The sequence below is a fragment of the Aquarana catesbeiana genome, linkage group LG12 (assembly GCF_042186555.1).
Source record: "Aquarana catesbeiana isolate 2022-GZ linkage group LG12, ASM4218655v1, whole genome shotgun sequence".
Classification (NCBI taxonomy): domain Eukaryota; kingdom Metazoa; phylum Chordata; class Amphibia; order Anura; family Ranidae; genus Aquarana; species Aquarana catesbeiana.
Genome location: NC_133335.1, coordinates 74,064,733 through 74,079,708, shown reverse-complemented (window position 1 = coordinate 74,079,708; position 14,976 = coordinate 74,064,733). Strand labels below are relative to the sequence as shown.

Genomic DNA, 14,976 nt, shown 5'->3' with positions numbered 1-14,976 from the left:
AAGCATAGGTAGTTCATAAAAATCCCATAGGAAAGGTGTTGTACTGCAGTAGGCAGATCTACCTGAGACAGGAACAAATCTCTGAAATTACTAAAAAAGGAAGGGGGCGCCAGCTAAGTGCAGCATCAATGGGTTTATTATGATTACAAAGCTAAATGCAAGCTTACAGATATATAAAGTCAAAGAGCTTATCTGCAGCCATGCCACATTGGATGGAAGCCATCCAATGGAAGAGTCACTCAATGGTTTGAGAAAGGAGCCAATAGGAGTTCTACCATAGCAACCAGCCCAGCCCAGGTGTGACATCACATCCTGCCTTGTGTCCCACAATAGCTCTCCTCACTTCCTGGAACATTGGCCTTGTTTTCCGTATTGACAGCACACGGTTTGCTGTCACAAGTGGCTCTTCCGGTGGACGTCTTCCATCGAATGTGGCATGGCTGCAGATAAGCTCTTTGATTTTAGATTTCTGTGAGTTTGCATTTGGCTTTTTTAACTGTAATAAACCCATTGATGCTGCACTTAGCTGGTGTCCCCTTGTGTTCCTTTTTTTGTATTTTGTTGTACTGTATTTTTTAATTTATACCAAGGTGCAATTTATTTGCCTCTAAATGATCATCTTCATACATTTTGAGTGCATGAAGAAAAACGATTATTATGTGAGTTTTTTGCATTGCAATTTTTCCATGTATACGGTAATTAATACTGCAGCACAGGGCTTTACTTTACCTCCACTGAAATGAAATAATTTTACCAGTAACTCTGGTGGTAAGTTAGAAGTACAGCACCACAGGTGAGGATTTTTTTTCTTTTTTGGTGATGAGAAATGAGAAGGGGTTATGAATTATTAAAGCACCCATTTACACTCTGACGCTTCTATAAACATACTTCTAGAAAGTAATGTTACTACAACTGTACATTTGCTCATTCCAACATTAGAGAGGCGGTTTCATCATAGTAATAAAAGGAGGTATCATCCTGTATTAAAGCTAAACTCCATACTGTATATGGGAGTTTATTAACCTGCTAGCACAAGCTCTGCGGTACACCTGATTTGATCCTTGTGCTTCTTCTACTTCACATAGCCTGAGCTCTTATGTACAAAAGGATGATATCAAGTCAAATTCAAATACTGTTTTCATCCAAAAAATACATTTATATCTTAAATCAGGGGTCGGCAACCTACGGCCTGCTTAAATGTAGGGCCCGTAAGTGCACGTGATGAATTAAGTGCAAAGGCGTGATTTGGAGTCTTATAGACCCCCGATCCCTCCATAAAGAGTACCTGTCTCTGCCTATTACTGTCACAAGGGATGTTTACATTGCTTGTGTCAGCAATAAAAGTGATTAAAAATAAATAAATAATGGACAGTATAAAAAATAAAAATCAAATAAATAAGAAAAAACAGTTTTTTTAAAGCGCCCATCCCTCCGTGCTCACGCGCAGAAGCGAACGCATACGTAGGCACACCCGCAAATGTGAACAGTGTTAAAACCACACATGTGAGGTATCGCTGCGATCGTTAGAGAGAGAGTAATAATTCTAGTACTAGACCTCCTTTGTAACTCTAAACTTGTAACCAGTAGAAATTTTTAAAGCGTCGCCTATGGAGATTAAGTACCGTAGTTTATCGCCATTCCACGAGTTTGCGCAATTTTAAAGCATAACATGTTAGGTATTTTATTATTATCTTAATTTATTAGCAGGTGAATGCAGCCCTCCATGAATTCACATACATTGAATCCAGCCCTTAAGTGAAAAAAGGTTACTGACCCCTGTCTTAAATGATAGGATATATACCTTCGAACATACAGTTGTGCTCATTTTTCAGAGAATATGAATGACGATACAAAAGCATTTATTTCACTTATGGTTAGTGTTTGCCTGAAGCCATTTATTATCAATCAACTGTGTTTACTCTTTTAAAATCATAATGACAACAGAAACTACCCAAATGTCCCTGATCAAAAGTTTACATACCCTGGTGATTTTGGCCTGATAACATGCACACAAGTTGACACAAAGGGTTTTGAATGGCTAATAAAGGTAACCATCCTCACCTGTGATCTGTTTGCTTGTAATTAGTGTATGTGTATAAAAGGTCAATGAGTTTCTGGACTCCTGACAGATCCTTGCATCTTTCATCCAGTGCTGCACTGACGTTTCTGGATTCTGAGTCATGGGGAAAGCAAAAGAATTGTCAAAGGATCTGCGGAATTGAGAAATTGAGAATCGAGAATGCCAATCAGCAGTGTTCAAACTCTAATCAAGAAGTGGAAAATGAGGGGTTCTGTTGAAACCAAACCACGGTCAGGTATACAAACTGAAATTTCTGCCACAACTGCAAGGAAAATTGTTTGAGATGCAAAGAAAAACCCACAAATAACTGCAGGTGAAATACAGGACTCTAAGAAAACATGTGGTGTGGTTGTTTCAAGATGCACAATAAGGAGGCACTTGAAGAAAGATGGGCTGCATGGTCGAGTCGCCAGAAGAAAGCCATTACTACGCAAATGCCACAAAGTATCCCGCTTACAATACGACAAACAGCACAGAGACAAGCCTCAAACCTTCTGGCACAAAGTCATTTGGAGTGATTAGACCAAAATTGAGCTTTGTGGCCACAACCATATACGCTACATTTGGAGAGGAGTCAACAAGGCCTATGGTGAAAGGTACACCATTCCTACTGTGAAACACAGAGGTGGTTCGCTGATGTTTTGGGGATGTGTGAGCTACAAAGGCACAGGAAATTTGGTCAAAATTGATGGCAAAATGAATGCAGCATGTTATCAAAAAATACTGGAGGAACATTTGCATTCATCAGCCAGGAAGCTGCGCATGGGACGTACTTGGACATTCCAACATGACAATGATCCAAAACACAAGGCCAAGTCGACCTGTCATTGACTACAGCAGAATAAAGTGAAGGTTCTGTAGTGGCCATCTCAGTCTCCTGACCTCAATATCATTGTTCATGCAAGACAGCCCAAGACAGCCCAAGAATTTACAGGAACTGGAGGCTTTTTGCCAAGAGGAATGGGCAGCTTTACCATCTGAGAAGATAAAGAGCCTCATCCACAAATACCACAAAAGACTTCAAGCTGTCATTGATGTTAAAGGGGGCAATACACGGTATTGAGAACTGGGGTATGTAAACTTTTGATCAGGGTCATTTTGGTAGTTTCTGTTGTGATTATGATTTTAAAAAAGTAAGCACAGTTGATTGATAATAAATGGCTTCAGCCAAACAATAACCATGAGTGAAAGAAAAGTTTTTGTGTTATCATTCATATTCTCTGAAAAATGGCCAAGAAATCATAAATTCTGTAACTTATGAGCACAACTGTATATGGTTACCTTGGATAGAGTATTACCTTCCCAATGATTTTGATAGATCATTGTTAACCACATTTGGCATACTGACATTTGATATTAGTGTTGGTATTAATTGCTATTATGTAGGGAAGAGGATACCCACAGCCCCAGTTTTGGGTAGGAAAACAAAAGACGTCTGCTGGAAACAAGCCCACCCTAGCTGGATTGCCAGTTCCATTGAGGACAAAATGAACAAAATCAACCAAAAATCATTATATACTGTATATGTTGTGCAATAATAAACAGGAATGCTCTTAATACAGGAAACGATACAAATACTAAGGCAGGAAAATATGCAGGATTGCAATATGATGGGTACTTCCATCTGTGACCACAATCAATATGTTACTCTCTTTTGTTACAGAGTGAGAATGAAGCCAAGCTGCAAGCAATACAGAACCTCAGTGCTCTTTCTAATAACTTTAAAGAAGAGGTCACCAAACTGACAGCTAAGCTTGAGGTTTGTATGCCAACTTCTGTGGCTATGATCAGGGCCAGATCTAGCCTGCCTAATCTGGGGGTGCAGTAAAAAAAAGTCAAGGATACACAACAACATAATTTACAAAATTCCTCTTAAATTCCTACTAAGGCCTCAGTCACATAAGGCATACGCTTGTGTTTACATGCATGGGGATGCACAGGTGTTCCATGTATCCCTGTGCAGGCAGTCCTAGTCATGTCAATTAATACAGCGGTTGCACGGATTCAGTCGATGCTATCAAGCTGACATTTGTGTGGGTGCAGGTGCAAAGTAGACAGTGTAAGATCAGGGACATGCACTCATACCTACGCAGGAGCAGCGGCTGTGTCTGTGCAACCATTGCTTCCCAATTGACATTAATGGGACTGCCTGCACAGGGCTGCACAGAAGGTAAACATAGCCTCTCAATGGTAAAATATGTAATATGCCCCGTGTGAACAAGGTGTATACATTACTGTATGTGGCCAGAGGTGTGGGAGTGCTGGTGTATGCAGTACTGTATGTGGCCAGAGGTGTGGGGCCGCTGGTGTATATATTACTGTATGTGGCCAGAGGTGCAGGGGCACTGGTGTATGCAGTACTGTATGTGGCCAGAGGTGCGGGGGTGCTGGTGTATACATCACTGTATGTGGCCAGAGGTGCGGGGGCGCTGGTGTATACATTTCTGTATGTGGCCAGAGGTGCGGGGGTGCTTTCTGAAGAACTCAGAGACACTCGGGAACAGTTGACACTTCCAGGTGCTCCGAACACGTGTTACACCCGCCCCACCCAGCTGGGAGTGTCTGCAAGTTCTACTATGTTTTTATTTTTGTTTTTTTTGTGTGGGGGTGCTTTGGTGAAACATCAAAGGTATAAACAGACCTTAGCTGCACTGCAGATGAATGAATGGAAGCCTATTCATTCACAAGCTGAAGCATAGTAAACTGTACTATACTTCAATGATGAATGAACACAGGAGCGATTGGTAGCGATCGCTCACTGTGTTCATTTAGGAAAGGGCTGGTCAACATGAAATGTTTATCCGCCCCCCTTCCTCCCCGCTCTCCATCCTGACCACCGATTCCCCACCCCAGCAGCTGTAGCCGGGAGGAGGGGAGGCCAGCCAGCAGTGCTGCAGGAAGGGGATCATGGGGGGGGGGGTCAGTACAGGGGGGGTCTAACCAACAAGAGTGCTCCTTTGTCCTCTGTAATGACCTTAGAGTGAATAAGTCTACACCAAGTTCACTATATTGACCACTTGTATTCATATATGATGATCCTATGTGTATCTAAATCTGCTAATGCTAATCTCAGAATGGCAGTACTGCTGTTCGGATGTTCCCCCTGTGCTCATCCATCTAGCCATTCATATTCCATCCAGAAGAGTTGTACAGATTTTTTTAGCCAGACAGGGCATAGGTAGATGAAATTTACTGCTATGAGATGTTAATTTCCACATTACTTTATCCTAATTTACCAATTCCATTGTTCCTGGTACATGATAATTCAGTTGTTCCCTACAGCTGGCCATACACTAGTAAATTTTGTTTGAAATGTTTGTTTTAACCTTTGTTAGATTTTCTAATCATTATTGGGGTCAAATTGATGGTCATTTTCAACCACAGTGACAAGAAAATGTAAAGGAGCAGGATGGTAAATTTTCTCGAACAAATTTCTAACAGTGTATCTGTTTTACATTTTGAGAAATGACTTTCATTCTAAAATCAAATGTTAAAAGCAAACAAAATTTTAAAGTACAGTAATACCTTGGCTTGCGAGCATAATTTATTTTCCAGAAACATGCTTGTAATCCAAAGCACTCGTACAGTATATCAAAGCCAATTTCCCAATAGGAAATAATGGAAACTCAGATGATTCGTTCCACAACCATTTATTCATATAAAAATGATTACGGCAATACAAAATACAGTACAGTATAAATTGTATGGTGTATACAGTATGTGGCCAGAGGTCCAGGGGCAATACAAACAGTAGAAGGATCACAGTTTTAATGTAAAAAAAATTGGAATTACACTCACAATGTATATCCCACGTTAAGGAGTCTGGTGCTCATCCATTAAAGCCGCTGGTGTATACATTACTGTATGTGGCCAGAGGTGGGGGGGTGCTGGTGTATGCAGTACTGTATGTGGTCAGAGGTGCGGGGGCACTGGTATATACATTACTGTATGCGGCCAGAGGTGCTGGGGCGCTGGCGTATGCAGTAATGTATGTGGCCAGAGGTGCGGGGGCGCTGGTGTATACATTACTCTATGTGGCCAGAGGTGCGGGGGCGCTGGTGTATACATTACTCTATGTGGCCAGAGGTGTGGGGGCGCTGGTGCATACATTTCTGTATGTGGCCAGAGGTGCGGGGCACTGATGTATGCAGTACTGTATGTGGTCAGAGGTGCGGGGGCACTGGTATATACATTACTGTATGTGGCCAGAGGTGCTGGGGCGCTGGCGTATGCAGTAATGTATGTGGCCAGAGGTGCGGGGGCGCTGGTGTATACATTACTCTACGTGGCCAGAGGTGCGGGGGCGCTGGTGCATACATTTCTGTATGTGGCCAGAGGTGCGGGGCACTGGTGTATGCAGTACTGTATGTGGCCAGAGGTGCAGGGAAGGGCGCTGGTGTATACATTACTGTATGTGGCCAGAGGTGCGGGGGTGCTGGTGTATACATTACTGTATGTGGCCAGAAGTGCAGGGGCGCTGGTGTATACATTACTGTATGTGGCCAGAGGGGCGGGGGCGCTGGTGTATGCAGTACTATATGTGGCCAGAGGTGCGGGGGCGTTGGTGTAAACATTTCTGTATGTGGCCAGAGGTGCGGGGGTGCTTTCTGAAGAACTCGTGTTACACCCGACCCACCCAGCTGGGAGTGTCTGCGAGTTCTCCAGAAAGCACTAGGAGCCACCAGCGCCCCGGATTCCTGGCCACATACAGTACTGTATACACCAGCGGCTTTACATGGATGAGCACCAGACTCCTTAATGCGGTATATACATTGTGAGCGTAATTCTAATTTTTTTTTTACATTAAAATGGTGATTCTTCTACTGCTCGTCTTGCAAAACAGCTTTCGCATATCAAGTTACAATTTAAAAAATGTTGCTCGTCTTGCAAAAGGCTTGTATACCACGTTACTCGCAAACCAAGGTACTGCTGTACTTTCTAAGGATATTCGTCAAGTGATCAAATGTGCTGAGAATTTTAATATGAAAATTTTGCAGGAACATTTATTTGAACATTTTCAATTGTATGGTCAGCTTTACTGTCTAACAAGATGACAAATGCCAGTCCTGCATGTAATTTGACTTTAGGCTCTGTTAAGGGTTAAAGCCAGTGAGTTAATTACAGAATGCAGCAATGAGAATCATGGGAACCTTTATTACAAACCGAGTACACTTGGCATTGTTGTTACAAAGAGGGAAATTGTAATATCCTGTTAATGAAACTGGAGTTTATTAGCCTTTTCTAGATATGGCCAATAACCGTACTGATTGGGTGAAAGTATTACAGTGACAATCATCTGGTTAATTCTGTACTTTTATATAGAAGGTGCAAACAAGTACTTTGGAATCAGACAAGAGGCAGAAAGAGGAATTTCAGCGTTCACTGAAGGAAGAGGTAAAGTAATAATCTGTGCACTGACCATCTATCCACTATTCTGCAACAAAAACGTTTGTATTTGGAATATACCTGTTAAAATGAATACATGTCCATACATTGTAAATGTACAGTATGTGTGCAGCAAGTTAAAGAGGAACTTGACTTTTTATTTTTTTTAAAAGAGTGAAAAGAGTTAACAGCTACAAATACTATAGTTGCTGACTTGAAAATAAAGCCCCGTACACACGATCGGACTTTCCGACTGGAAATGTTGGATGTGAGGATGTTGGCGGAAAATCCGACCGTGTGTATGCACCATCGGACAATTGTTGTTGGACTTTCCGCCAAGAAATGTGTGTTGTCGGATTTTCCAATCGTGTGTACACAAGTCTGTCGCACAAAAGTCCAAAGTACAAACATGCATGCTCGGAAGCAGAAGCTTGTAAACTAGCGTTCGTAATGGAGAATGAACATTCGTGACGTGGCAAATTATGAAATCTCAAAATGCAGCGCACAATTCTCTTCTTCTTTATGGGATAATAATGAAGCTGCTTTGCTGGTGATACTGATGGAGTTATTGCAAACACATTTTCAAAGGCTTTTTTTTCTAGTGATATCAAGAATAATATTATTATGGTTTTTTTTTTATTTGTGCAAGTTACCACAACACCATTGTCCCGTAGTTTTTAAGATCAAAGATACAAATACGGTATGTTGGTGTCCCTTGTCAATTTTACATTGTATTTTTTATAATGTAACTGCCTCCTCCCAAACTGTCATTTGAAGTAAAACACATAGCCAAGTATTATTCTCCACAATTTTTTTTATTGTGCATTAAAAAAAAAAAAAAAAATTAGACATGCTATCTGCCAATAGAACTTAACCAAAAAGTACATTATATGCATCCAAAAAATATAGAAAATATACCAAATCAAATCATTATTTAACCAAAAAAATAATGTCAAAGCAATAACTCCAAGGCCAATAATAAATAACACGTTATCTTCTCCAATTCCGCAACATGTCTGGTTGACGAACGGACGTTCAGAAACGAACTGAAAAGCACAAAATGAAAAGCGCGAACTGAAAAGCGCTAAATAAAAAATGTGAAAACACTCACTAAACTTCTACTAACACGAAATTAGCAGAAGGAGCCCAAAGGGTGGCGCTAAAGAGCCAAAAAAACACGAAGTACGTCTAGTACGTCACTACGTTCGTAATTGTTGGCCAACATTTGTGTGACCGTGTGTATGTAAGACAAGTTTGAGCCAGTGCCTTTTGAACAAAATTCCACGGTTTTGTTGGTGGAAAGTCCGATCGTGTGTACGAGGCATAAGGCACTTAGCCATTGTCTGGGGTCCAGTGCTGTCTTCCTGCAACTTGTTCTTCTTACTGCTGCGGGTCCCCGGCTTCGCCATTATGGATATGGGAGCTGACTTTGAGTTCATGAGGAATCACAGCTGTCTCTCCGCTGCACATGCAGGAGGTGATGAGGGACTGGTTCTGCTGCCTCCTGGGACATGTAACGTGTCCCTGGAGGCAGCTGGCGGGGGATGTGGGCAAGGGGCATGCCTAAGTGCACGTCATTCCTGTAAAAAAAAAAAAGTCAAAAGTGTTAGGCATGGAGGTGGGGAGGAAATGAGCAGCAATTTCACTTTTGAGTTAAGGTCCACTTTAAAGTTTTTTAGGCCGGGTTCACATACCGTATTGGCATATAACACGCACCCTTTCCCCCTTGAAAATCAGGGGGAAATCGTGTGTGCGTTTTATACGCCGATCCCTTCTGCCTTGGAGTGGAAGGAGGGGACGAGCGCTGCTGGATTACACACAGCCGCGATCTCCTGTGTATCCGGCGCTCAGTCACACGCAGTCCCTCCCCCCCCTGGTCAGGCATTGGACCACTGTTCTGTCCATCATATGAGCCGGTGGGACTGTGAGTGACTGAGCGCCGGATACACAGAAGATTGCGGCTGTGTGTAATCCAGCAGCGCTCGTCCCCTCCTTTCACTCCGAGGCAGTAGGAGATCGCGGATCTGTGTAATCCAGCACTGGCGCGGCTGCAATCATCGGCAAAGGTGAGTCTGCAGATGGATACTAAACATACTGCAATAATGGGCACATTAGAGGGTGCAGATGGGCACTAAACAGGCTGCAATGATGGGCATGTTAGAGGCTGCAGATGGGCACTAAACAGGCTGCAATAATGGGCACATTAGAGGCTGCAGATGTGTACTAAACAGGCTGCAATAATGGGCACATTAGAGGCTGCAGATAGGCATGTTAGAGGCTGCAGATGGGCACTAAACAGACTGCAATAATGGGCATATTAGAGGCTGCAGATGGGCATAGATCAGGCTGCATTGATGGGCACTGGTGAGGCTGCATTGATGGGCACTGATAAGGCTGCATTGATGGGCACTGTCCCTTATTTTAAAATTAAATTTTTTTTCCTAAAACTTCCCTCTTAAAGTTAAGGTGCGTGTTATATGCCAATAAATACGATATTTAGGCGGTGGAGGGTTCCTGCCTGGGGTCCAATGCGTCCCTGTTCACCGGTTCAGGTGCGAATCAGGTCCGAATTTTTGCCTGAATTCGCACCCGAATCTGACCCAAATATGCATCGGATCCTTTTTCAATCCAGACCGCAGCCACCCCGGACCTGTGTGACACTTGCCTGTCATAAAAATTGGATGCGGGGAAAACCGCATCCAATTCGCATATGTGTAAACCCAGCCTTATACAATATTAATGAACCAGGAGGTGATAAAGTCATTACAGATATGAATAATATTGCAGTGTCAGTTGCCATCTGTGTCTTGTGCGTAGCAATGCATGCTGAAGATTTGGTGGTGTCTATGCTTTTTTTTAATCACAAATATTTCACCGGTGCACAATTACAGCTACTCTATTCTTCATTAACTCTAGATTTTAAAACGTATCCAAAAAATCAGTAAATTAAAATACCCTACAAACTCTTGTGCTTTAAAAAGAGATTAAAAGCATGGCATTGTGGGAGGACAGGTAAAAATCCACTGCTGCAACCTCTCCAAAAGTTAGATATGCTTATAGAATGAATACAGCTTTAAGGATCTATAGCGCACAAGAGGGACACGTCTTTTAAGGCAGAAAAGTTATCTGCAGGTACTGGCTACACAGTTATGTTAGAAAATCCTATTTTGGAATTTTATGCCCATGTTGCCAGCGACAGACAGGGTTGCCTACGCAGCACTTTTGCTTGGCCCCCCTCGTTTACTGGCAACTATGTATTGATTGACAGCTAAATAGAAGCAGTGTTTAATTCTAGGTTGCAGTGGGAGGGACCCAACAGGCCATTGTCAGGATACCACAAGCTTGTTTCCCGCAGCTTAAGGCCCATTAAACATGGACAATAGCAACAGGTCCGCCTCTCAGTTTTTCAGGCGGACCTGACCGGTAGGTCCATATATTCCAATGGAAAGGCAGGTGTAAACGGACTTGTATCCATTTATACCCGCCTACCTCAAAGTCCGATCTGGTCTGCTAAAAAAAAAAGAAAGGAGATCCGTCCTCCTCCATTTAGGCAGATTGGATCCGAGGGTAGTCAGATGTAAAAAGACTAATGCCCCGTACACACGGTCAGATTTTCCGACTGAAAATGTTCGATGGGAGCTTGTTGACGGAAATTCCGACCATGTGTAGGCTCCATCGGACATTTTCCATTGGAATTTCCGTCACACAAAATTTGAGATCTGGATCTCAAATTTTCCGACAACAAAACCCGTTGTTGTAAATTCCGATCGTGTGTACACAATTCCGACACACAAAGTGCCACGCATGCTCGGAATCAAGCAGAAGAGCCGCAATGGTTATTGAACTTAATTTTTCTCGGCTCGTCGTACGTGTTGTACGTCTCTGCCTTCTTGACGTTCAGAATTTCTGACAAGATATGTGTGACCGTGTGTATGCAAAACAAGTTTGACCTAACATCCGTTGGAAAAAAAACATGGATTTTGTTGTCGGAATGTCCGATAGTGTGTACGCGGCATTAGTCTGGTTTTCCTCGCTGTCCATAGAGTAAAGCGGGCTTTGTTCTGTGTCCTCTCTGCACAAACTGAATTTGTCATCTGCCCACTCTGCCCCAATCAGCAGGAGATCTGTGAGATGATCCCCTGCTGATCAGGATGGAATCTGCTCCGTGTGAAATGGACTTTAGTGTGACCAGAGACGTAGAAACTGCACAGAGGAAATCAAATTCAAATCTGACTGAAGAGTTGCCAGATAAAGCCAGCTCAGATCACATCTGAATCAGTGGCTGAATTTCACCAAATCTGAGGCACCCCTGATCAACAAAGGAATGGGCCAAACAATTGTATTCCAGCAACTTCTCACTATTTGGTTCTGAAATAACTGGTGACAATACAGTGGAATCTCGGATTGCGAGTAACGAGTTTCGCAATACGAGCAATTCTTTTTTTTAAATCCTGACTTGGTTCGCGAGTGTTGTCTTGCAAAACTAGCAGGAACTAAAGCCTCTGTGGCGTGCAGTACCGCATTTGGCCAGAGGTGCGGGGGCGCCGGTGACACTCGGAGCCGTTCGGAAACACTCGGAAATACTCAAAAACACTCGGGAATACTCAGTTCCCGAGTGTTTCCAAGTGCATCTGAGTGCTCTCCGAGTATTTCCGAGTCTCTCCAGTGCCCCCCCCCCAACCTCTGGCCTCATTCGATATTGCATGCAATAGAAGTCAATGTGGAACAAATTATCTTTGTTTCCATTGACTTCTGTTGGGAAACTCGCTTTGATATGCAAGTGCTTTGGATTACAAGCATTCTCCTGGAACGGAATAGCTCGTAATCCAAGGTTCCACTGTATTCCCTTACTTCCTTCTCTAGCAACATATACTGTAATATAAGACAGTGGGGGTTATCTACGAAAGGCAAATCCACTTTGCACTACAAGTGCAAACTACAAGTGCACAGTGCACTTGAAATTGCACTGAAAGTGCACTTGGAAGTGCAGTCGCTGTAAATCTGAGGGGTAGATCTGAAATGGGTGGAAGCTCTGCTGATTTTATCATGTGCAAGCTAAAATGCTTTTTTTTATTCTCCTTGCATGTCCCCCTCGGATCTACAGCGACTGCACTTCCAAGTGCACTTTCAGGGCAATTTCAAGTGCAATTTGCACTTGTAGTTTGCACTTGTAGTGCAAAGTGGATTTGCCTTTCATAAATAACACCCATTGTCTGGATGCATCTTGATAAAGGACTCCTACAACAAAAAAAGTGAATACAAGCAAACTCCTCACATCTCCATGTGTAGCCAAATGACCAAATGTCCATTGGCTTCAATATTCTGGCAGAATACTACATGCTAATATCCTACAGTGTGACCAGATATGTGGAAATTACACAGAGAAAACCACAAAAATCTCGAGCCTAAAGCTGGATACACACTATACAATTTTCTTCAGAATTTTTCCTTTAGATTTACCAAAACCATATAATATGAGGTCAAACATAAACACTTTTTGTATGCAATCAGACAGGCCCTTGCACTACATAGTTGAAGGTAAATCTAAAGGAAATCAAACAACAAAAGCTGTATAGTGTGTATCCAGCTTTAAGATGGCCATAGCTGGATTGAAATCCCACTGGTTCAGTAGGGACCAGCTGAATTTTTCTCCATGTGAAGATGTTCCTGTTTGACGCTTCCTCTGCACACCTCTGCTCTGCTTCACAAACTTACCCATTCTGGAACTAACACACTTTTGTTAGTTGGCTTTAATTGACAGTTTGCTAAGTTGTAAATTACAAAGCCTGGTCTGCCCACCCACCTACCCAAATTAGCTATAAGTGTGTTCCAGCCAATGGACGAGGAAGCACACATGCCTACCTTCATACTCTTGGAACAATTAGAAAAATGCAGAAATATGGATTTTTCGGGTGCCAAGACACTTTTACACCCTATTAAAAATGTTTTATTTTGAGCAACATATATGTTTAAGATAGTAAAGATTAAAAGTTATTACAATTACATGCAATGCTTCCCTTTAAATGTTGCCCCACGGGAGCAAAGTCCCCATACATTGAATGTACTGTTATATACTGTGGTGTTTCTATTTAAACAATTCTACATTTGCTGGGGATGCTTTCGCCATAGGAAAATCCGCCTCAGCACATTTCGTGGGGGAACCCGCTTCTTCAGGAGGGTTAGGGGAACAGTTTTGAAAACAAAAATCAAACAAAAAATAGAGATTATCAAACATACATTAGAAATAAAGAAACCAACACCATATAACAATTTGAAGCTCACCAAACTCTCTGAAGGTCCACACAACAAGGGAGACGGAAACCAAGACCAAAGTTTCACAATGCTTCTACTTGGGCAGGTGTGGGGGCAGACAGAACAGCAACTACAAAAGGAGATTACAAATACAGTATCTCACAAAAGTGAGTACACCCCTCACATTTTTGTAAATATTTTATTATATCTTTTCATGTGACAACACTGAAGAAATGACACTTTGCTACAATGTAAACTATTAAGTGTACAGCTTGTATAACAGTGTAAATTTGCTGTCCCCTCAAAATAACTCAACACACAGCCATTAATGTCTAAAACGCTGGCAACAAAAGTGAGTACACTCCTAAGTGAAAATGTCCAAATTGGGCCCAATTAGCCATTTTCCCTCACCGGTGTCATTTGACTCATTAGCTTTACAAGGTCTGAGGTGTGAATGGGGAGCAGGTGTGTTAAATTTGGTGTTATCGCTCTCACTCTCTTATACTGGTCACTGGAAGTTCAACATGGCAACTCGCCATGGTCGACCAAAGAAGTTGAGTGCACGTGCTCAGCGTCATATCCAGAGGTTGTCTTTGGGAAAGGAAATAGACATATGATTGCTGCAGAGGTTGAAGGGGTGGGTGGGTCAGCCTGTCAGTGCTCAGACCATGCGCCGCACCCTGCATCAGATTGGTCTGCATGGCTGTCGTCTCAGAAGGAAGCCTCTTCTAAAGATGATGCACAAGAAGGCCCGCATTCAGTTTGCTGAAGACAAGCAGACTAAGGACATGGATAACTGGAACCATTTCCTGTGGTCTGATGAGACCAAGATAAACTTATTTGGTTCAGACAGTGTCAAGCATGTGTGGAGGCAACCAGGTGAGGAGTACAAAGACAAGTGTGTCTTGCCTACAGTCAAGCATGGTGGTGGGAGTGTCATGATCTGGGGCTGCATGAGTGCTGCCGGCACTGGGGAGCTACAGTTCATTGAGGGAACCATGAATGCCAACATGTACTGTGACATACTGAAGCAGAGCATGATCCCCTCCCTTTGGAGACTGAGCCACAGGGCAGTATTCCAACATGATAATGACCCCAAACACACCTCCAAGATGACCACTGCCTTGCTAAAGAAGCTGAGGGTAAAGGTGCTGGACTGGCCAAGACCTAAACTCTATTGAGCATCTGTGGGGCATCCTCAAACGAAAGGTGGAGGAGCACAAGGTCTCTAACATCCACCAGCTCCGTGATGTCGTCAT

At 42.8% G+C, this 14,976-nt stretch overlaps 1 protein-coding gene across 5 annotated transcripts in view; it reads left to right on the top strand.

Moving 5' to 3' along the window:
- Window positions 1–14,976, top strand: part of CALCOCO2 (calcium binding and coiled-coil domain 2) — a 137,349-nt gene that overhangs the window by 73,208 nt on the left and 49,165 nt on the right. For all 5 annotated transcript variants that reach the window (XM_073608053.1, XM_073608050.1, XM_073608054.1 and 2 more), the window contains exons 11-12: window positions 3,744–3,839; window positions 7,403–7,474. In XM_073608053.1, the coding sequence (XP_073464154.1) occupies window positions 3,744–3,839; window positions 7,403–7,474 (168 nt within the window). The remainder of the gene's footprint in view (window positions 1–3,743; window positions 3,840–7,402; window positions 7,475–14,976) is intronic.